The sequence below is a fragment of the Sylvia atricapilla genome, chromosome 2, assembly GCF_009819655.1.
Source record: "Sylvia atricapilla isolate bSylAtr1 chromosome 2, bSylAtr1.pri, whole genome shotgun sequence".
NCBI classification, from domain to species: domain Eukaryota; kingdom Metazoa; phylum Chordata; class Aves; order Passeriformes; family Sylviidae; genus Sylvia; species Sylvia atricapilla.
In genome coordinates, this window is record NC_089141.1 from 28,509,779 (window position 1) to 28,531,340 (window position 21,562).

The 21,562-nt window shown below is 45.8% G+C and overlaps 1 protein-coding gene across 1 annotated transcript in view; it reads left to right on the forward strand.

Moving 5' to 3' along the window:
* The window catches only part of A2M (alpha-2-macroglobulin), a 29,806-nt gene that overhangs the window by 7,847 nt on the left and 397 nt on the right, over positions 1 to 21,562 (forward strand). The window contains exons 9-35 of the mRNA XM_066341211.1: positions 986 to 1,100; positions 1,339 to 1,448; positions 1,935 to 2,093; positions 3,513 to 3,740; positions 4,072 to 4,135; positions 4,613 to 4,755; positions 5,456 to 5,605; positions 6,272 to 6,442; positions 7,061 to 7,208; positions 8,965 to 9,073; positions 9,386 to 9,614; positions 9,874 to 10,000; positions 10,625 to 10,746; positions 12,019 to 12,070; positions 12,591 to 12,674; positions 13,061 to 13,237; positions 13,732 to 13,816; positions 15,001 to 15,157; positions 15,460 to 15,534; positions 15,742 to 15,907; positions 16,860 to 17,083; positions 17,446 to 17,664; positions 18,016 to 18,143; positions 18,500 to 18,590; positions 19,838 to 19,906; positions 20,317 to 20,419; positions 20,955 to 20,996. Of these exons, the coding sequence (XP_066197308.1) occupies positions 986 to 1,100; positions 1,339 to 1,448; positions 1,935 to 2,093; positions 3,513 to 3,740; positions 4,072 to 4,135; positions 4,613 to 4,755; positions 5,456 to 5,605; positions 6,272 to 6,442; positions 7,061 to 7,208; positions 8,965 to 9,073; positions 9,386 to 9,614; positions 9,874 to 10,000; positions 10,625 to 10,746; positions 12,019 to 12,070; positions 12,591 to 12,674; positions 13,061 to 13,237; positions 13,732 to 13,816; positions 15,001 to 15,157; positions 15,460 to 15,534; positions 15,742 to 15,907; positions 16,860 to 17,083; positions 17,446 to 17,664; positions 18,016 to 18,143; positions 18,500 to 18,590; positions 19,838 to 19,906; positions 20,317 to 20,419; positions 20,955 to 20,996 (3,547 nt within the window). The remainder of the gene's footprint in view (positions 1 to 985; positions 1,101 to 1,338; positions 1,449 to 1,934; positions 2,094 to 3,512; positions 3,741 to 4,071; positions 4,136 to 4,612; positions 4,756 to 5,455; positions 5,606 to 6,271; positions 6,443 to 7,060; positions 7,209 to 8,964; positions 9,074 to 9,385; positions 9,615 to 9,873; positions 10,001 to 10,624; positions 10,747 to 12,018; positions 12,071 to 12,590; positions 12,675 to 13,060; positions 13,238 to 13,731; positions 13,817 to 15,000; positions 15,158 to 15,459; positions 15,535 to 15,741; positions 15,908 to 16,859; positions 17,084 to 17,445; positions 17,665 to 18,015; positions 18,144 to 18,499; positions 18,591 to 19,837; positions 19,907 to 20,316; positions 20,420 to 20,954; positions 20,997 to 21,562) is intronic.

The window sequence follows — 21,562 nt, forward strand, 5'->3', positions numbered from 1 at the left end:
TTATAAGAGCAAAGTGAGATAGAAAAGCCATGAGCAATGAGAGCGGAGTCGGAGTTGGCTTACACTGGAGATAGTGTATGGGGACAGAAGCTGCTGTTAGAGGAAAGAAAGGAGCAGAAACCAGGAGAGAGGCTGATGCATTTTGAGCAAGAAGGAAAGAAATATGGGTTTAGCAACAGTGATTAAGACAGACAGAAAAACCTCCCACTTTTTTCACCTCTTAACTGGCAAGAGTGAAACTGAAAGGTGTTTGGAGCACAGACAAGTGCAACAATACTGGGTTAATAGACAGAAGTTGGAGTAATAGCAATTGTGGAATTATGCCAGGAGAAAAAAGCATATAGAAGATTTTCTTGTGGTCCCTGGGTTCTGTTACAGCATGAGCCACATGAATCCACAGCTAGCTCTGCCACTACTGTTGTTACCCATGTCAGAAGATTATATAAATACTGTGGTGCTAGCCTCTCTTCCAGGCATCTCTTCTTTGGAGACTTGCCTTGAACATGAATTTGCTGAAGAGAGGTGGCAAGCTTTGGAAATACTCTTCCAGCTGTCATCTGCTTTCTACAAATGCGCACGCTTTGGTTTATGTATCACTCACATGGCTTACACATTTTAAGTAAGCAGCTTCATTTTCTAATGAGCCTGATGCCTGACAAACATTTCTTACGTGGCATACATTGACTAATTCCCTATGCACTCATACCAAGTGTTGGCAGCTTCAAACTTCACAAACATACATAAGAATTGTTTAGTTTGCAAGCATTTTCCTCTAATGTTGTTGTAAGTACCTGAATATGCTTTTTGCTAAGTTATTTATGTCTTTTTCTCTTTTTGATAAAAACAATAGAGATAGATTATCTGTGAGGTTATGGGATTTTGTTTCAGTTCAGAGCAACACACAGTGATGGACTAATTAAGTTGAATAAGCATTGTATAAATGAGAATATATTGCTTGTTTGTCTTGCTTGTTTTCCTCCAACAGACAGATGTCTATGGCTGCATTTCTGAAGTGGTGAAGACCAAGTTATTCCAGCTCAAGAGAAGTGGATATGAGAATAAGCTCCATGTAGAGGCTAAGATTAAAGAGGAGGGTACAGGTATGGATCATCTGGATGAAAGCCATGTAATGGGCCCAGGAGAGACCAGCAGTGGGGCCTGCCCAGTAGGAATGAGGGATAAAAAGAGACACTTGCTTTTCTGGAATCTTAAGAGTTTTCCTGCCTCTAGTCCAGGACCATCAAGAAAAGAGCTTGTCCAGCAATGGAGGGTTACCTTAGAGTAAAAGGAATTCTGGTCAGCTAGAGGCAAATTAGTTCTTCATGCTTCTTTCTGCAGGAGTGGAGTTGATTGGAACAAGCTTCTCTGAGATCACAAGCACCATTAGCAGAGTCACGTTTGTGCTTTCAGATACTTACTACAAGCGAGGAGTCCCCTTCTTTGGGCAGGTAGGGAAACCATGAGTATGGAATGCCATGAGTACCAAGCAGTGATTTAACTGAACCTTCTGCTCAGGTGGACACCCCAACTCTGCAAGAATGCTGGACCTCAGTGCTGCTAATCCCTCTGGATCTCCTTTCCTCTGAAGGGGAGCAGCAGCTGAGAGTACAGCCCTCATTCTCTCCTTGTGCTTCTGCCTCTCCAGTCCACTAAAATTCTCCTTTTACAGTCACCTGTTTAATTGGAGGCCTCAGGGGTGTGAGTACATGTCATTCTCCACATCTACTCCTCTGACCTGGAGGCAGAGATGAGAAAGAGGCAGAGAAGAAGTATTCAGAAAGTTTGCAACTGTCTCTAAAAGAGATACGTGTAAAATGCTGTTGAGGCTTCCTTGTCTGACATGGGCTCAACATCTTTACCTTGGTGTTCTACCAGTCTTCTTCAGGTGGCAGCTATCTCTCTCCTTCTAAACTATACTGGTTTTGCTCCTCCAGGTGAAGCTAGTGGATGGGTCTAACACTCCAATCGCCAATGAAACTGTGAGAATTTCTCTTCAAGGAGGACAGGAACAAAACTATACAACAAATGAAGAGGGCATGGCAGAGTTTGCCCTAAACACTTCCTCACTGGCCTTTGAAAATGTTGGAATTAGGGTAAGTCTTTTGGGCAGAGAAGGTAATGAAGCACCCCCCCTCCCCGCCCCAGGGCTGGAGGGGAAACTATAAAGTTTCTACTATAGATGCAAAAGTAGTTTGATTGTTGTTCCTAGTTTTCTGTATGAACCTTGACACCAGTTTGGTGAAAATAGTCATACAGCAGACTGAAGTTCCAGGTCACAATTGCACTTAATCTTGTAAATATATGATTTCTGCTTGGCAATTGCAATTCAGGGTTAGAAGGAACATCAAGAGATCATAATAGTCTATTCTGCTCCAAGGGATCACCAGCCCTACCTAGTCAAGAATGGGTCTATCTCCCATTTACACATCTCAGGGTTTAATTTAGTATTTCAAGTTTCTATGTACAGCTCCTAGGTTTTGTGGGGGGAGGTTGGTGTGGATTTTGTTTGTTCGTTTGTTTTTGCTTTGTTTTGGTTTGTTGTGGAATTTGTTTTTCTGGGACAAACAGGTGTTGCTGAGCATCTTTTTGTCAGTGGGAAATGCTGCTTGTTGTACAACATGCATATTTTGTAATATCACATCCTGGAGTAGGGGAGGATATTTGTGTCTAGAATTATATTTGCTCTTCTCCCTACAATTCCTTTGTCACAGACTAAAACCATTAAAAATTTTCCAGAAGGTACTACTAGATGCTTGAAGTTTTCAGGTTTTTGCAGGATGCAGAAAAGGCAAGGATTCTCAATTTTAATGAGAAAGATAAAGAAAAAAGGGCATGTGAGGCACATCAAATGCTGAAATAGCACCCTTCTAAATGTGAAATATCTTCCCCTTGCTCTCATTTTTAAGGAACCTGGACTCTCTCAGCTCCTCAACTTTTATTTGGTTTAGGTTTTGAATTATTAGTTGGAGATTGTCCTCCTTTTCCATAGCATCTGTAGCTTGATCATGGCACAGGTAACATCTGAACTGAACAACACTATCCCTTCTTCAGTGTCAATAGTAAGAAAAGAAATGAAAATTGGGTTTTTTCCATTTAGACTAACTAGAATATTAGAGAGGGCAAGGCATTAACGCAAAAGGCCCTTGAAGTGACACTGACAGTAAAAAATATCGATATGATTTAGCTTGTTTGACATAAACTCCAGCTTCTCTGGCAGTGAGATCATTCCCAATGATTTGCTAAATAAAAATGTCACCATCCTGTCTTGCACTTTCCAAAGTCATGTGTTGGGGTGGGTGTGGGTTTTTGTTGTTGTTGTTGTTATTTTCGTTTTGTGGTTTCTTGGTTTTTTGTTTTTGTTTTTTTGGGGGTTTTTAAAATTTATTTTGTAGATTTCCTTGTTACTTCAGTACCAAAAAGATACTAAAACTTTAATATTAGACCATGAATTTTTGTCTCCAGTTTGGCCACCTCTGTTTGAGGATTTATGTATGTATTTTCTCCTTTTCCAGGCAGTTCATAAAACAAACATCTTCTGCTACGAACGTTCTTGGGTTGTTCCATATTATGGAGAAGGTTATCTTCAACTGAAGCGCTTTTACTCTCCCAGTAATAGCTTCCTCAAAATTGAGCCCAAGTCCAAGCCACTGAGTTGTGGCTCCTTCACAGAGATCCTGGTGCATTATATCCTTACTCCAGAGGCTGTAGGAGAGCAAAAGAAAATCACCTTTTACTACCTTGTAAGTCTGCACCTGTCATACGGTGAGGTTGTCACTGGCAATTATAGGGGGATTAGAAATAAAAGCTGTGGTTTGTGGCAGCAGTCTTTAAACACTTTCTTGTCATCCTTCAAATGTTCTTTAGAAACAAAAAGGAGGATCTGAGTTGGGAGTAAAAAAGTAAGGGTGTCCTTGTGCCCTCTCGGTGGGCACAGTTCTGCTACACGTAGGCAGGGAGCTGGGTGTGAGCAGCAGACATGCAGCTCAGTTGCTCTCCTTGCAGGGTCCCTCACTTTCAGGTTTGGCTAATGCAAAACCACAGTCACAACAAAGTTGCTCTTTCCATTCACAGGTGATGGCCAAGGGAAACATTAAGCAAGGAGGCACCCACATTCTGGATTTGGACCAGGAGAGTGGTGAGTTCCTCTCCCCCACCAAATTGTCACTCTTATGAGGAGCTAAGCAACTGTGATAGACATATATTCTGCTTCCATGTAAATGCAGGAATCCACATCTGCATGTCCTCTAAGATCTGGGAAGAGTTTGACTTTTTTTTGTTTTCGGCTTTTCATAGATTTGCTCTAATCCCCTGTGCCACTATCTTTCTCCTGACACTGAGTTTTCTGGGGCTCCAGTGCTCCTTGGAGATACATCTGATAGTCTCTCTTTAGAAGCTGAAGCAAATTTCAGTGTACTTATGCACTGGAAAACAGGCCTTTTCAGTCAGACATGGTGACTTACACATCTCTGTGAGCATCAGTTCATCCTACTTGGATGCCTGGCACTTCATAATGGCTGGGATAAAGCTCAGCATAAAGTCAAACCTAGAATTTTGGCTGCTTCAAGAGGAAGTTTTTTGCACCTTAACTTTTTGCCATTGTTTTGTTTGCTAGACAGCGGTGTCTTCTCACTGCAGCTGTCTGTACAAGCTGACATTGCTCCAGTGGCCCAGGTGCTTGTCTACACCACTGTCCCCAGCAGGGAGGTGATTGCTGATTCAGCCAAATTCCACACAGAATTATGTTTCAACAATAAGGTAAGTGTCCACTTCCTGAGGGAGCAGCCACCAGACTGCAGTGTGTTCAAGCTCTCTTATTTAGATTTAGCTTGGTTAAGCGAATTTCTTTAGCTATACTAACACTGGACAAGCAACGTATAAATTGTTGTAGGTAGCTTCACTGCTTACTGGTTTGTGTTAACCTGGAGGAGATCAACTGCTGGAAAAAAGTGCTAGCAGGGGCTACACTGATAAAACCCCCTTTAGCAGCTGGTCAAAGCTGCTGATGCTGAAGATCGTCCTGGCTAAGAAAAAGAGAACAAGAGCAAGGTCTTTGCTAGCTGGTTTTCTCTCCACATATAATTTCTGGGTGCAGTACAGTGCACCCAGTCCTAGTTTAAGTTTAAGGACTAGTTTAAGGACTAGTTAAAGGACATGCTCCACTGTCTGATCACATCTAGCTCCTATGTGTGATTGCCTCATCACATTCACAATGACCACAAAACCCCAAACCACCTTAAAAATTTTATGAGCAGTTGTGATCCTTGAAGTTGCCAAGATCTCTTGCTGCTGATTCCCCCAGCACTGCCGGAAGGGAACAGTAGCATAGAGGAAGTATAGAGGGAAGTGTGCATGTGTATGGGGACCTTGCAAAGTTAGAACTGAATGCACTCAACTGGAAGGAAAACTCTACTGTGAGAGTAGAGCATCTGTGACATAGCTTTTCCTGTGGTTACAGGTGGACTTAAGCTTCTCCCCTTCTGAAGGCCTGCCTTCCTCAGATGCTCACTTGCAGTTCCGAGCCTCCCCAAACTCCCTGTGTGCTGTGCGTGCTGTGGACAAGAGTGTTCTCCTCATGAAGCCAGAAGCTGACCTGTCACCCACCTCTGTACGTTCTTGGTCTGTGGAAAAACTCAGAGCCTGGTCAGAGCAAGAGCAGCCAGTGCTGGAGTGAAAACAGGAACAGTCCCTCTTGTCAGAGCTGGCACAGGGAAGCTCCCCTGTGCTGCTTCTCATCTTCCTCCAGGGGGCAAAAAGATGAGAACTGGGCAGCAGTTGTTTCTTAGGGGTTTTGTGTGATTTTAGGGATGGCAATTGGAAAGTCCTTTTAAGGGGCCTGCTTGTCTTGGCCAGAGCCAAACGCTGTTGTGTGTTTGATGATAATTTTTCAGTTATTCTCCTCATGCATGGATTAATTTCCTTGGGGTAGCATCTGGAAATGTTGAAGAGTTTATTTGCCTTTTGCCAAGCAGAAAATGACAATCCCTGACTAGGGGCAAAGTGTTACAGATGGTTTGGCCAATATAATTTTTTACATATTTGAGCCATAATAACCAGAGTAACATGCAGAGCATAAAATAAGTTGCAATATCTCTGTCTTTTGATCCTTTTTTTGATTCTCAAACTCTTATTGCTCTCAGCACAGAGAGGGCTGTGGCAATGGGGAAGCATGTGCTGGTGATGTGACTGTTACGGTGCTTGCATCCAACTCCCTCAGTTGTGTTTCATAACAATGGACACTAAAATGCCAAATACTCTCTCTCTTTCTGCCAAGGTGTATGACTTGCTTCCAGTGAAGGAATTCCATGGCTATGTCTATGGTTCAAATATAGCCTTGGAGGAGCCCATGTGGAATTGCAAGACTGTGGAGCCAATAGTTCGGGATGGGATCACCTATGTTCCAGTAATGGGGGGGAATGAAGAGGACACTTACAGCATCCTAAAGGTATAGCCCACCCTGGCCCCTTCAGGGAGTGGAGTGAGAGAATGACTGAGAATGCTTAAGCCTTCTGTGGTATCATGAAACTTAACAAGCAAAGGGTTTGTGCATCTGAATGATCTGACCCTTCTGTTTATCCAGAGGCATATTCAGTGAGGGTCATAAGCTTTACTTGTGTTGCCAGATATGTTTCACACTTGGTGGAAAAGGTCTCAAAGTTTTCTTACAGGAAAAGGTTTGAAGTTGACTTGAAGTGAGGTTCTAATTGGAGGTAAACCATGCCATTGTGGTTACCTTGAATAAATCAGTATGTCCTTGAGCTGCATTGTAGCCACAGCATTTCATTACAGAGAGAAAACTGTGTATCCACTTCCTGACTAATCCTGACCCCTAGGCTGAAACTGGACTGGAACCAGTGTGCTAGAAAAAGAGGGGATATATCCTTTGGTCTCTGTGAGCCACTCAGGCACTCAGACCCAAGGAACAGGGGATCATCTCAAGGTGCAATCCACACACAGTTACAACTTCTCCATTTTGAGGCAGTAAAACGCCAGTGTCAAATCTGCTGTGTAAACCTCAACAGGATTCAGTAATAACAAAACATGTTTGGTTTTTCTCCCATAGGAAATGGGTTTAAAGGTTTTCACCAACACCAACGTGAGGAAACCTTGGTTTTGTGGCCCTAACCCGATCTATCCTGCCTATGAGTCAGGTGGCAGAGGAGTACCTGCGGCCATGGCTGCATCACCCATGTATGCAATGAGGACAAGCAGTAAGGGAACTCGGTTTTGTTACTGCCTCTATTCTGAATAGAGATCCTGTTTGTGTTTTGGGATGAATACTTAAACAAGAGCTGGGGTTGTGAACTGAAACCTTGGAAGCAGTCCTGAGCTGATGGGTTCACAGATTTCAGCTTCTGAATGGGTTGTGTAGGTTTACAGACAAGCTTTGGTTACTCTGCATTAGAAATCATTAGACCCAGACTGTTCAAAGACTAGCAGAGCAGAGGATATTATCCTGCTGATAAATTCTCTATTCATTAGGCTTTTACAGTAGACTTAGATTATTTATAATTCCTAGATTATCGTTTTCAGAGTCTCCAATACCATTATTAGGCTGTTCTCATTGACTCAGCCAGTCTTATGTGTGCTCAAAACCATAAAGTGGGGGACAGATTTTTCAGTGATGACTTGGTAAACTTCGGGAGCTTAGCATGGTAAGATATATATGGTAGAAGTCCAGTCTGAAATGGACCCATTCCTATTTTCCTATTTCTAAGGGCTATCTCAACTCTTACACTGTAGCAGTTTGGGCAACAGATTATCCTTCAGTCTCATATTAAAAAAAAAAAAAAAAAAAAAAAAAAAAAAAAAAACAAAACAAAACAAAAAAAAAACCACCCCAAAAAACAGAAATTATTGATTATTCTAGCTGAATAGTTGATTTCAGTGAGTTTTCAGTTGGCACTAGAACCTGTGCTTTGTATGTGTCCAGTCTAAAAACAATTTCTGACAGAAGTTGCTAGGATGCAGGATAGATGCCTTTTAATTATTTTAAACTGAAATAATCAGCAGTAAAAAGACTGAAACACCACAATAGAAAAACCCAAGCAAGCTGCAAGCCGCCTGCCACTTTTGCCAGGAGCAATGTGATATAGCTCTGGTAGCATCTTTCACCTGCCTGTGAGACATTCTCAGGCTCTGGAGATGCCTGTTGCACAGTTAGTATGAATACTTGTTAGCTACTCAATTGTCATCCAAATGCAGAAATTCAATTAGTCAAAGTAAAGATAATGAAAATTAGGATTTCCCTAAGAACTTTTCTTCTTTTTCTGCTGTGGATGCATTTCTCTGTCTGTGAAAGCCAAGCAAACCAATTCCCACCCAACCCATCTCTCTTTTCCAATTATTGAAAAGTAAAGTAAAACAAAATGTTTAAGCAAATTTCATCCCAAACACAGAATATTTTATTGGGAATAGATTTGTTTGGGAAAACTTCGTTTTAGTCAAAATGGCTCTTTTTACCCTTCCCATATTCCAGCTACATGTTTTTATTTTGAGCATTTTCAGCCTAGTTCTTGAGGAGGCCATAGGTTTGATAGGAAGATGGTACACTGAGTCACAATGACCCTACAAAAACCACTTAAACAGAGGGATGTTCTGTTGCTGTCTGGCCTGATGAGGATGGAGAAGAACATCACATCAAGGCTGCACCTCAGAGAGAAAAGGCTTCTTGCACAGAAGATCCTAAATAGGTTTTTGCTCTAAATCCCTTTTTTTAAGTTTGTAAAGTGCTGGCTTCCAAACGTTGAGGTCTGCTGGAGACCAGCAGAAAACAATGGAAGGCTGGCTCTTCTTGCCAATAGGCCCTAGCCCTGAAACTCCACTGATGTTGGTACCATAGCTCACTTCAGCCACAAGCATCTGCTTCTGATTGACACTTTCTCAGACTGAAGCATGATACTGATATAGGTCTTGCTTGTTTGGAATTATCAATAGTTGATTTCTTTTTCATCTCACCACATTCAGACTTGATGTCAGAGAGATCTTCTGGGCAGTTAAGCACTCCTGAAGAGGTGACAGAGACAGTCCGAAAGTATTTCCCAGAAACCTGGATTTGGAGCTTAGTACCAATAGGGTGAGTACCTTGGCCTAGCTCATTCATTTTTAATAAACTCGATTTGTAAGGTAAAACATGAATCCCAAAGTGTTTGTCCTTCATTGTTTGCAGAGGCCATTTGGCAATCCTCTGAGATTAATTTACTTTCAGCCATTGTTAGGTTTGTCCAAAGAGTGGACTGAAAGAAGATTTAGTGGTCCTACAGTAGCAAATGTACTGTGCCTCATCATTCACACAGCAAATATTATTCAGTAGGCCAAAATAGGTACAGGTAGTCACCAAAATGCTGTAAAATTGATCCCTCTGTCCTTGCTATCTGTGCCTTACCAGCTCTGAGGGGAAAGCAGATCTGGAAGTGACCATCCCTGACACCATCACTGAGTGGAAAGCCAATGCATTCTGCACTTCAGCAGACACAGGCTTTGGCCTGTCCCCAACAGTGTCCCTCAGAGCCTTCCAGCCCTTCTTTGTCGAGCTCACCATGCCCTACTCTGTAGTGCGTGGGGAGTCCTTCACACTGAAGGCCACTGTGTTCAACTATCTGCCTGCCTGCATCAGGGTAAGAGAGGTTTAAATTATTCTCTGTAGCTATGTACCTTCTTGTGCACCCCTTGCCTCCACCTAGCCTTCTTATCTTATCTCTCATTAGCTCTTGACCCTTTGCCCCTGACATTTTATGTTATTTCTCCTACATACTCCAAATGCAGAAACCCACAACTGCTCCTTTGCTACTGAAGAAATAGCTATTGCCATGGCTTCCTAGTTCCCTGTCTCTCATGATCACCTTTCTTAATTGCACCTCTCTCTACAATTGGCAGGTCAGTGTGACTCTGGCTCAGTCTACCCATTTCCTGGCTACTCTGGTGGAAAAGGAGACAGAATCTCATTGTCTCTGTGAGAATGTGAGGAAAACCGTGGCTTGGCTGGTGACTCCCAAATCTCTAGGTAAAGGTCTCAGGATGCTGAAAACTGCAGGAAGGGTTCCTTTGTGCTGTTCTCCCTGATCAATATTGGATATTAGAGCAACACATTTTCCTGGAAAGCACTTAAGTTGAGTGTGTCTGATCTGGGTGGCAAAGATTGATATTTGGGAGGCAAAGACTGGGGGATTCAGAGGATCCAACTGTGTGTCTGGTATCACATGTAGTACCACCAAGCCTTACAGCCCTTGGACAGCATCTCCTGAGGCCACAGACATTGCTGACCAGCAGAGATGTTCTGTTAGCTCCATTCCTCCTGGGGATTAGATGTCTTCTCCATGGGATCTTCACACTTTGTTTTCACTGTTGGCATGCAGGGCAGCAATGTGCTGAAGAGCAGTGGGGCTGGTCGCACTCAGCACTGTGGTATCCTAGGTTTTGTAAAAGAGTCCCTAAAATAGAGTCACCTTTCAATGACAGCACAGGTGTCTCTCCTGTAGAGAGCTTGGTTTTTGTGGGGAAGAAGCAGGGCCCAGCTGTGACAGAAATCTCTATCCATAAGCCTGCAAGTTGAAACTCCTGAAAGCAGCAATGAATCCCATTGCCTGGCTCCCATATGGCAGGGCTGACTGACCCCTGTTTCCTCCAGGGCAGGTGGAGTTCTCAGTGACCACTGAGGCCCTACAGAACCAGCAGCCCTGCGGGAACTACATTGTGGAGACCCCTGAGAAAGGGCGCAAGGACACGGTCATCAGACAGCTGCTGGTGGAGGTACATGGGCTGTGGGGAGGGAGGACTGAGCCTTCCTGTGGGCTGTAGCCTACACAGTGATACAACTGGATGGGGTGCTAGGTAATCTCCTCTAGCTCCCTTTCTTGTTAAAGGTAGGACCAGATGGTCTTTTGAATTCCCTTCTAACCTGGTCTGGTCTATGATTTTATGGGATTACTATGCACCATGGCAATATGATGGTTTTACATATTCTATGTACTTTGATAGGGATGCATAAAGACTTCAGCTTAATAATGTGCTTTGCGTCTCCTGGTACAATAAACTTTCCCTGTCTTCTACTGTAACAGAACTCCGACTGCAATCCATCCTTCTCTTTAGCTCCCATCTGTCATCTGCTATTTCAACACACTGTCTTTGCAGCCTCTTTCCTTCTTTGACACACCCCCAGTAAATGTGCCAGCCAGCACATGCTATCTCTCAGCTAATTGAGTGGCCAAGCAAACTGTCTCTTGAGCTGAGTGTTTTGCAATTATGGTTTGGTAACATAGACTGGCACCAGGATGAAGGTGAGGGATTTACAAGCACCTATGGGAATTTGATGACTGTAGAGAAAGCTACACACGAAAACATGTTGAAATTTTACAGCTTTCCCATTTCCTGTGGCAGGAAGAGTGGCTGATGTGATGTGGAGCACAAGGAAATACTATATGGCAGTATTGGATAGTCTTCATAGCAAAGTGTTAGTTTATTATATACTGAGAGTTGTAATCTGGCAGTTTGGTTCTATGTTCTGAGCTTTCCTCTGTATCATAAAACTCCCTAATGTTTCCCCATCATGTCATATGCTCTCAGCAATGTCACCAGATACTACAGTGTACTACATCCTCCCTTTCCATTGTTAACATACACATTTTTCCCCTAAAGCATCTGCAGCATTACAATGAATAGCATTGCAGACTTCTCTTCAGCATAGCTCTCTGTAATGCTGCAGTCCCTTTGTCACAAGGATGTTATGTGTCTCTTACTGTGTGCAAGAGTTGCAGGTCATCCGTTTGATGGTCCTGCAAGTGTTCTCCTCTCCTTTGCCTGTCCTTCCTTCACATACAACACCAGTCACTTAGGATCATATTTCTTTTATTTGCTTAAATTATTTCAGAGCTCTGCATTTCAGGGAATGTTTGTGACTACTTCTCCTTCTTCAGTTCCCTCACTTTTATTTTTGCATATCGCTCTGTCCTTGTAAGGATTCCTGTCTATATTTCCTGTCTCACTAATTTCTCACCTCTCTTGTTTTCCTTCATCCCATCCAAGCCCGAAGGAATTGAGAAAGAAACAACCCAGAATTCTGTGCTCTGTGTCAAAGGTAAAGCCCACTCTTTGCACACTCTTTTATTTGTTCCCATCTGTTTGATGGGTGGGATGTTGGAGGCCTGCCTTTATCATGTTCCATGTAGCCGACATTTTTTGGGTAGTCAAAGCACGCCCCATTGGTAGGGATTTTGAGACATAAGACAGAAAGACATAAGACAGAAGAAAGTCCTAAAGAATTGACCAGCCTACCTAAGCATCAGGGTATGAGCTGGGACAGATTTAGCATGGATGTTTGCATCCCTGCTCTCCTTAGTCCTGGCACTGGAGTTAAAAGTGTTCTTGCTTTCTTGCACACTAAGGAGGAAGCTGTAGACGTATGATCTTCAGTGCCTAGAAATGGCTGGGATTGGTTTCATGCAGATATTGTGTTATAGCCAGGGAAATATGAAGTAACTGGAATCAGGGCATTTCTAATTGGAAGAGATCCTGTTGTTTCACTGAGGCCCCCTCCCTTTCCATTACTCATTTCTTAGAACTGCACTGAAGCTGTTTGAATCTTGTTTCTTTCTCAGGAGTGCCTGTGAAAGAGGAGTTTTCCCTGTTGCTACCTGAAAATGTGGTACCAGACTCAGGCAGAGCATATTTCTCAGTGCTGGGTGAGTTAACAGCCTGACAGAAAAACCATGTGCTGTTTCTGACTACTTGTGTTGACCTCCTACATCACAGCTTTTTCTCTTTCTCAGATAGCTCATTCCTGTCTTCAAACTCTACTTCCCTGAGCACTTTCCCTTCTGTTTGTGCTATTCCTTTTCCCTTTCTTCAAACCTTTTTTCTCAGTCTTCTCACAATGCCCTAACCTTTTCTCATTTCATGTTTTTCTTTTTCTCTGCTGTTCTGGGTTTTGTTTCAGGATCTTTATCAATCCAGATCATCTTTTGTTCTTCTCTGGTATCTCCTGTATCTGTCATTCAGTAGCTTCCTCTGATCCTGATAGCCAGCCCTAAATATTGTTAACGTCCCTCTGGTATCTCCTGCTCCTCAGGTGACATCATGGGCACTGCCATGCAGAACCTGCACCAGCTCCTCCAGATGCCCTTTGGCTGTGGGGAGCAGAACATGGTCTTGTTTGCACCCAACATCTACGTCCTGGACTACCTGAACAAGACAGGGCAGCTGAATGAGGAGATCAAATCCAAGGCCATTGGATACTTAGTGAGCGGTGAGCTGGGACATGGCTTTTGCTCCTGCTCTGGCTTTTTTCTACATCCTGCCTGGGGCGGGTCTGTCAAATGCTGGCCAGATGTTGAAAGTGGTCTTCTCTCATACACAGATGGTCTCTGCTGTATGCCTGAAGGAGCCCATTGCTGCTTTTTTCTTTACTGTTTTCTGTTGCTTAAGCATTACTGTACCTGATCATTGCAAACACTTTTCTCATGGAGTGGCAATGCAGTGCAGAGTTGTCATTGCTACAGTGACTCATTCATTGTCATTTATTGGTCCTGCCATCCTTCTGAAGAAAGGCAGGTGTTGCTTTTCTTCATGCATGACAAGCAATTCATGGAGGTGGGGATGTACCAGCATTTCATATTGGTTAGGAAAGGACTGACCTATGTCTCTCTCATTTGCTTTTGCTGATGGAGCTATTTTTCTATTTTCTCATCCCTCAGCAGATTCTTTCTTGCACCTGAATTTTGCCTTATCTTTCCATTGCAGGTTATCAGAGGCAGCTGAACTACAAGCACCAAGATGGCTCTTACAGTACCTTTGGACAACGTTATGGCCAACCAGGGAATACCTGGTGAGATTTCAATGCCACCTATGCCTCTCCAATATGCTTCTCTTTCTCACCCACACATTTACAATAAATACTGCCTGACAGTAAATAGGAAATGCTGTTGTAGACCAGCAGATTTTCCAGAGCTGGTGTGGTCCCTATGCTGCTTCCTTCTTAATAAATAGGCTACATCAGCCAGCTCTCTGGCTGAAGTACTTCCTCCCACCAGCAGCTCCAAGGACCATTACAGACAAAAAGGAAATAGAGATAAATTGGGGAAGAAGGGAGCAGGGATTTAACACCCTGACTGAAGAAGGCTGAAGAGTTGCAGTGGCAGTTTTTCTAGACTAGCATCTGCTGAGGAATCTGCTGGAAAAGATGGTTCCATATGAAAACATATGAAGAAACACAAGTGGAATGGTTGATAATCCAAAAGCAGTGCTGAGTGGTTTTTTTTTTCTTTTTTTTCAAGTGTTCATATGCTACTAAGCAAAGACAAGATGGAGGAACATGTGTGTTGCTGTTTTGACTTATTGAAAAGTTTTGACTTTCTCCTGTATATCACTGTCATGTGTTTTCGATTTTAAGTCAGGATAATAATGGAAGAACTCATCACCCTCAGTTTGCCTTTAGTTTCTGAAATGGTAATTGACTTCTGACAGCATATTGTCTTCTTAGCACATGCCTGTATCTTTTCCATAACTGCTTGCAACAAATCTTAACAAAAACTTTTTCAACATGTTCTGCTTTACTTTAAAATTCTAGGGCAGTTCTGGGAAACACATGAAGCATGTATTTACAGTTTAAGAGTTCCACCAGCAGACCATGAGCTTGCTGGAATTTAATTATTCTTCCTTGTAATTTTGAGTACTTCTCTTATGCATATTTAGCTAATTGGCCTGCAATTGCCTGTATTTTTCAAAGAGAGATAAACAATAATTGTCCTTCAAACTGTAGCCTCAACACAAAGGAATCACAAGGTTTTTTGAGCCAAGTGAGAGACAAAAATGAAAGACAAAAATCGAAGTGGAAAGCAGTTTTTTGACAGAATTCTTGGAGGTGAGGATATAATATACATAAGGTCTGACTTATTGGCCCGCAGGTCCCCAGGCCTTCTTGCTTTTTCCAGAGAGATGAAGTGTACATGGGCCCTGTCAATTGAAATGGGCAACAGGCCTGCTCAGGATCTTTCTTTTTCTTCCTTTCAGGCTCACAGCCTTTGTCCTCAAGTCCTTTGCCCAGGCCCGGCATCACATCTTCATAGAGGAGAAGCACATCCAGGATGCTTTGCACTGGCTGTCCTACAAACAGAAGGAGAACGGCTGTTTCCAGAGCTCTGGGACACTCCTGAACAATGCTATGAAGGTAACAAGTCTGCCTGGTTGTTTCTTTGTGAGGCAAGAACTTGGCCATAAGTCAGATGGGGCCAATTGAGCTTCTTGAGCACATAGGAAGATGGGATATATCCATGCCAATGGAAAACACTGGAGAGGGAGTCATGCACCCTTCTGTACTTATTGGTGATGCCTTCACATCACCTACAAGAAGGAGGAGGCAAGCTAAAGGTCTGCAATGCAGAATAATGCATTGCTCTCACTGGAGTGGGAGAAAAGACTGAAGATATGAAGCTGGGTAGGATCAGCATCTACCTTTGTGTTTCCCTGCAGGGTGGAGTGGACAATGAGATCACTCTGACAGCCTACATCACCATTGCCTTGCTGGAGATTCCACTGCCCGTGACTGTAGGTGTCTGCATCCCAACTTGAGCCAGTTGTGCTATGGCAACACAGTATAAGAACTGTCATTTTTGCTAAACCTGGATACACTGTACCCTATATGTTTCTAGACCAACAGTCCCCAACTGAAAGTTCAGTAGGATGATGTGCTTTTAGTGAGGCAAAAGCCTCATTTCTCCCCACCCTTCTAATGACTGGCTTTTCTCCTTCCAGCACTCAGTGGTGCGGAACGCTCTGTTCTGCCTGGAAACAGCAGCAAATCAGAAAGAAAACCATGTGTACACCAAGGCACTGCTGGCATACGCCTTTGCCCTGGCAGGGAACAGGGAGAAGCGGAAGGCATTGCTTGACTCACTCGAAAAGGAAGCTGTGAGAAAGGGTGAGTGCTCCCGGTGGGACGTGGCTTTCAGCAGCTTTACACCTTCCCTTGGTAAAAAGGCTTTGGTTGGTGGTGACTGGCTGCAGGCCAGGGTACAGGAAGGTGGAGGGAGAGGAAAGACTTGTGCAAAGGGATGACTTTTTTGGGACACCCCTCTCAGGGCCTGGTCCTTCTTCTCTGCTCCAAGGGAGCTCACCAGGAAGCAGCAGGCACCATCCCCTCAGTGCTGAGCCCTTGGGTGGCCCTGCTCCCACCTCTGCTCAGGCCACTCCTCTGGCCACACCAGGCACTGCTTAGCAAAGGCTTAGCAAAGCTCAGGGACATTCCTTCCTTCCAGGGCACGGGCTCAAAACAGAACAAATGTGGCCTTGCACAAGCCATGTCAGCCAGAGAAGAGATGGGTGTGCTGAGGCAGAAAATGAGCAGAGGGGGCATTTTGGACACCACAAGTTCTGAGTCATTGGGGAAAATCCTGTCATCGCTTGGAACTTGTCTAAATCAGGCTGGACAGAGGCTATGGCCAAGCAGTGGGTAGTGGGACTGTGATGGGAGTATCCCCCACACCTTTTGCCTTCTCCACCTGCAGGGGCTGGTAAGCCCTGCTCACATTCCTTGGGCCATTTGGCCTCACAGAGTTTGTCACTGCCTGACCCTGGCATTTCTACTCACAAACAGAAGACCTCCTGAGGTCTCTGGTTCCCTGCAGTGCCCAATTCCATAAATGTCCAGGTGAATGTGGAGTCTAGGACAAAGTGGTGCCTAGGCCTGAGGCTCAGCAGTCTCATACTCACTGAAAAGCTGCAAGATGTGTAAACCTGACCCTTCCCACTTCAGGCTGCAGGACAGACATATCCGGAGGCTCCGTCCTCCCAGCAGGAGCAGATCAGAAGTCCCTGGCAGCGTTCAATAGTAACAATTGCCTGTTGCCTCTCTCCCTGTGCCTCCTGTGAAGACGGGTCTGTGCACTGGCAGCGGCCGGGGAAGGAGCCCGAGGCCGATCTCCCGTACCAGCGCTCCCGAGCCCCCTCTGCGGAAGTGGAGGTGACGGCCTACGCGCTCCTGGCCCACCTCACCTCGCAGCCAGCCCCTGCCCAGGAGGAGCTGTCCTCTGCAGCCCTTATTGCAAAGTGGATCAGCAGCCAGCAGAATCCCAATGGAGGCTTCTCCTCCACCCAGGTGAGCTGCTTCCCTCGGGCCACCCCGCTCCTCGGTGTCAGGAGATGGGACATGGCAGAGAGCCAGGTGGGAGCACAGGAAGTTTGGTCAGGAAGGTGGGAACTGTAGCCCTGCAATGGAACCATGCAGTACCTGCCATGGTTGCCAAGTTCTCCAGAGGCTACAGACAAATCTGTCAGGTAGTGCCCCTGGGAAGGGGTAAATATTCCGAAGTTGCTCTTTCCTTCTGTCTTTTCTTGTGAACACTGGAGAAAGGGAGGATGGAGGGGAGGGTGCCAGCTGACAGAAAGGGCAGGCTGTAGGAGGACAGGCTGTGGAGAGGCTAATTGCATCCCCTGTGTGCTGGAACTCATCTCTTTCAGGACACAGTGGTGGCCCTCCAAGCCTTGTCCCTGTACGGAGCTGCCACCTATGCCAAGAGTGGGGCAGCTTCCAAAGTGGCCCTGCGATCCGGAGGGGATTTCCAGCAAGACTTCCGAGTGGATCCCAGCAACCGGCTGCTGCTCCAGCGCGTGCCCCTTCCCCAGGTGCCAGGGGAGTACAACGTGGAGGTGTCTGGTGAAGGATGCGTCTACCTGCAGGTGAGGCTGATGGGGACAGCTGGCATCCTGGCAGGGGAGCTCCTGGCCAGGCTGGAGAGGACAGAATCATAGGATCATCCAGGGCAGAAAAGACTCTGAGATCATGGAGTCCTTCCCCTGAGGTAGAGGAGAGTGAAAAAACAGGAAAGAAGGGAGAAGGGGAAGGCTGTGGGGGCAAGGAAGAGGATAGAAAGAGCAGGGGAATGTGGAAGAGAGACTGGGAGAGAAAGAAGGAAAGGCTGTTCAGTGTGGAGGAGCTGTGAGCAGTGGGGCAGCTGGGTGGGGAGAGGGTCCTCTCTCTGCCACACTGTGCACACACACGCTCACACAGAGCTGCTGGCTGTCCCCTAGACAAGCCTGAGGTACAACGTGCAGCCCACGCAGGAGGAGGCGCCCTTCATGCTCCATGTGCACACAATCCCAGAGGCGTGCGTGGATTCCAAGGCTCACAAGGTCTTTGACATCGGCATAAATGTCAGGTGAGTCTGCATTTCAGTCTGAGCTTTCCTGTTGGGCCATGGGAGCTGGGGGAGGTCTGATTGTCCCCAGGGTGAGCCAGTCTGGAGCCCTGGGGCTGCAGCACATTCCTAGGAAGGTGGGCAGGTGGCAGCTGCTCTGTCAGGAGAGGCTCTGGAGGAAGGACTTGTCCTGCTGTGCAGGCAGCCCAGGCCTGGGTTAGTGGGAGGCTGTGTAGATGACTAGGACATCCTGGCACAGCTGGAGAAGAAGGTGCTGGACTGCCAGGACTTAGTAGGGTGCCAAATGTTATGGAAGTGCTGGAAGTGTGCCCAGCTCTGAGTTGATGTGCACTAATCTTTGTTGCTTGGTTCCTCAGTTACACAGGGGAGCGCATTGTCTCCAACATGGTGATTGTTGATGTGAAGATGCTGTCAGGATTTGTGCCCTTGAAGTCCTCAGTGAGGAAGGTAGGAGCCTGTTTGTTATACAAGCAACATTGAATCATAAAGTCATTATGGTTCGAAAACATCTCTATGTCCAACCTTCCACCAAATGCCACCACACCTACTTATTGCCATATCACAAAGTGCCCTGTCTACTTTTTTTTAAAACTTTTCCTGGGACAGTGGCTTCACCACTTTCCCACAAAGCCTGTTCTAATGTTGATCCCTCTTTCAGTGAAGCAATTTCTCCTAATATTCAACATGAATCTTCTCTGCTACAACTTGAGGACATTTCCTCTTGTTCTATTACTATTTGCTTGGAAGGACAGACTGTTCCTCGCCTTGCTGCAACCTCCTCTCAGGGAATGGTAGAGAGCAATAAATTTCTCCTGAGTCTCCTTTTCTTCAGACTAAACAATCTCGCTACCCTCAACCAGTCCTTGTAAGACAGACATTCCAGTCTCTTTTCCAGGATCACTGTCTTTCTTAGGAGTTGTTCCAAAGTCTGAAGTGGAGGGTCGAAGACTGAGTGCAGAATTCGACGTGCAGCATCACCTGTGCTGAATACAAAGAGGAAACATCTACTTTCTTATATTCAAGGCACCTTTCCAATGTCTGTAGCAAACAACAAAGTGTCAGCCTGATTTTGTCACTGTCATTTGCACATTTGACATGTACAGTGTTCTCTTTTCATATGTGTCTTAAGGCCAACACAAGGAGGGACGATGTGATTAGTGTAGGAAAAACAGAAGAAGTAATTTTTTCCTTAGACTGATGATGGGCACTTTTATTTACACTGTGTCCTAACGATTTCCCATAAACATTGTCTGTGCATAGTACATTCAAAAATAGTGCTGTTTCCTTTTTTCCTTTGCTGATCTAAATCTTGTAACATTGTGACTCTTTAGGTGTTGAGTAACTCTATGAGATGCTGAGTAGGTGCATGAACTGGAAAATAGAGGCTATAATAATATGGTGCAGAACTAGCAAGCCAGAAGTAATGCATTTACATTTAATTGTTCCGTCACTATGCTTGATCCAATGTTAAGGCTCTTCTGGAGCCCAGTTGTACTTCTTCAGCCAGCCTGGTGAAGGGGAGGGCTGGAGACCATGACACTTGTGTGTCATGCCCAGGAGACAGTTCTGTGCTGCTGACTTAGTTCTCTGAGTACTCCACTGTTTCATCCAGAGTACATCCCACCCACAGGGCTGTGCAAGGGGCACAGAGAGACCACCATCAATGCAGTAACATCTAGGTCTTGTTTCTCCAGCTGGAAGGCCACCCTGTTATTGAGCGCACAGAGCTGAGTACCAATCATGTTCTACTATACTTGGAAAAGGTGAGGATGGGCCAGAAACACAGGCATTGGGACTTTTGGCTGCACAGAGCAAAAAATATGAACACAAAACTACCATGGCTCTGCTAAGAATGGGACTGAATATTTTACTGTCTTTTTCTGACTACAAACTCTAAGTTTTAAGACTTAATGCTACTTCTCTCCCAGCCCTCAGCAGGCATTCCCACCACTCTGGGCACAGATCAGGCTCTGATTTCCCCACCAGCAGAGCCTTCCCCAGGGTGGGGACCGGTGCCAGGCTTTGCCCCTGCCCCTCGGCCAGTCCTACAGCCCTCTGTCCCCCCAGAGCATGGGTGGCCATGGAGAGTGTGGGGCCCTGGGGTCAATGAGAAGCCCAGATGAGCCCCTGCAGTGCAGAGCCCCCCTGACCCTCTGCTGCTTCCCTTCCCCAGCTGGGCAGGGAGACCCTCAGCTTCTCCTTCACGGTGGAGCGGGACATCCCCGTGCGGGGCCTGAAGCCAGCCCAGGTGAAGGTCTATGACTACTACGAGACAGGTGAGTGCTGCGAGTGCCCGTGGGAGCCAGGAGGGACCTACAGCTGCCCCAGCCCGGCACAGCCACCCCAGCCCTGCCTGAGCTCTGGCAGTGCAGAGGCGCTGGGGCAGAGCCCTGCGTGCTGCGGGTCCCGTGTTCATTTCTGGCCCTGGAGTGTGGCTGTGCCAGGCAGACCTGCTGCTCTCTGTGCCTCTGCTGTCCTGCCTGCTGTGCCAGGGTGGCAGTGACAGAGCTGCTTGTCCCCACCTCAGCCCAGTGTGCTGGGAGGAGGTGTCTGAGCAGCCCTGGGGTGCACTGGGGTGGAGACCTGCTGGGGCTGCCTGTGCAGGGTGGCTCTGCCTTGCTGCCACTGCCCCCAGACAGGGCTGGGACTGGGGCTGCCTCCACCCCAACTGGGATCTCTGGGGGAAACTGGGGATGCTGGCACCAGCCTGCTCTGGGGGCCTGGGAGAAGCATCTCTCTGGCACCCCTTGCTCTGCCAGCAGTGCCGGGGGTCATGACAGTTTACTCTGTGCCTTCCCTTCTGTTTTCCAGATGAATTTGCCACACAGGAATACAGTGCTCCCTGCACCACAGGTAGGTGCACACAAACAAGTGAGATGCTCCAGCAGGGATTGTTGCAAGTTGTCTTGAGCTAGAGTCTTTGTAGACCTTGTATTTCCTTGCCCTGTGTCTACTCTCAGCATTTTCTTCTCTGTGCCTAATGCAGTCCTCATCTCAGTACAGAGACTAAAAGGAATGCTGCCACCCATCTTCCTCTGTAAGATTGGATATAGCTTTCATTTTCCTTCCCTGAGTATAGCAATCTCTGTGTTACTGCCTTTGTTTGTACAGTGGCAATTGTCTTTTCCTGTGGGTCAGTGTCACTTTATACAAATAAGATTAAGTCTCCCTTGGGATGGAACATTGCACTCAGCCTTTTGTGTCCCTGCCCTTTTTAGGGCCACATCTGTAATGCTGCAGACACTGAAAGGTACTGAGGAATTGTCTCCCAAATACCTTGGTGAAATGTTGATGTTACTAACATCTCTTTAATGAGAAATTTTCAAACTCTTCCCCGGGTTAATTTTGCTTTCCCATGGAAAATGCAGCTCCTGAGACAGGATGTGTGCTTGAGTAGCTTATGAATCTCTAGGGTGAAT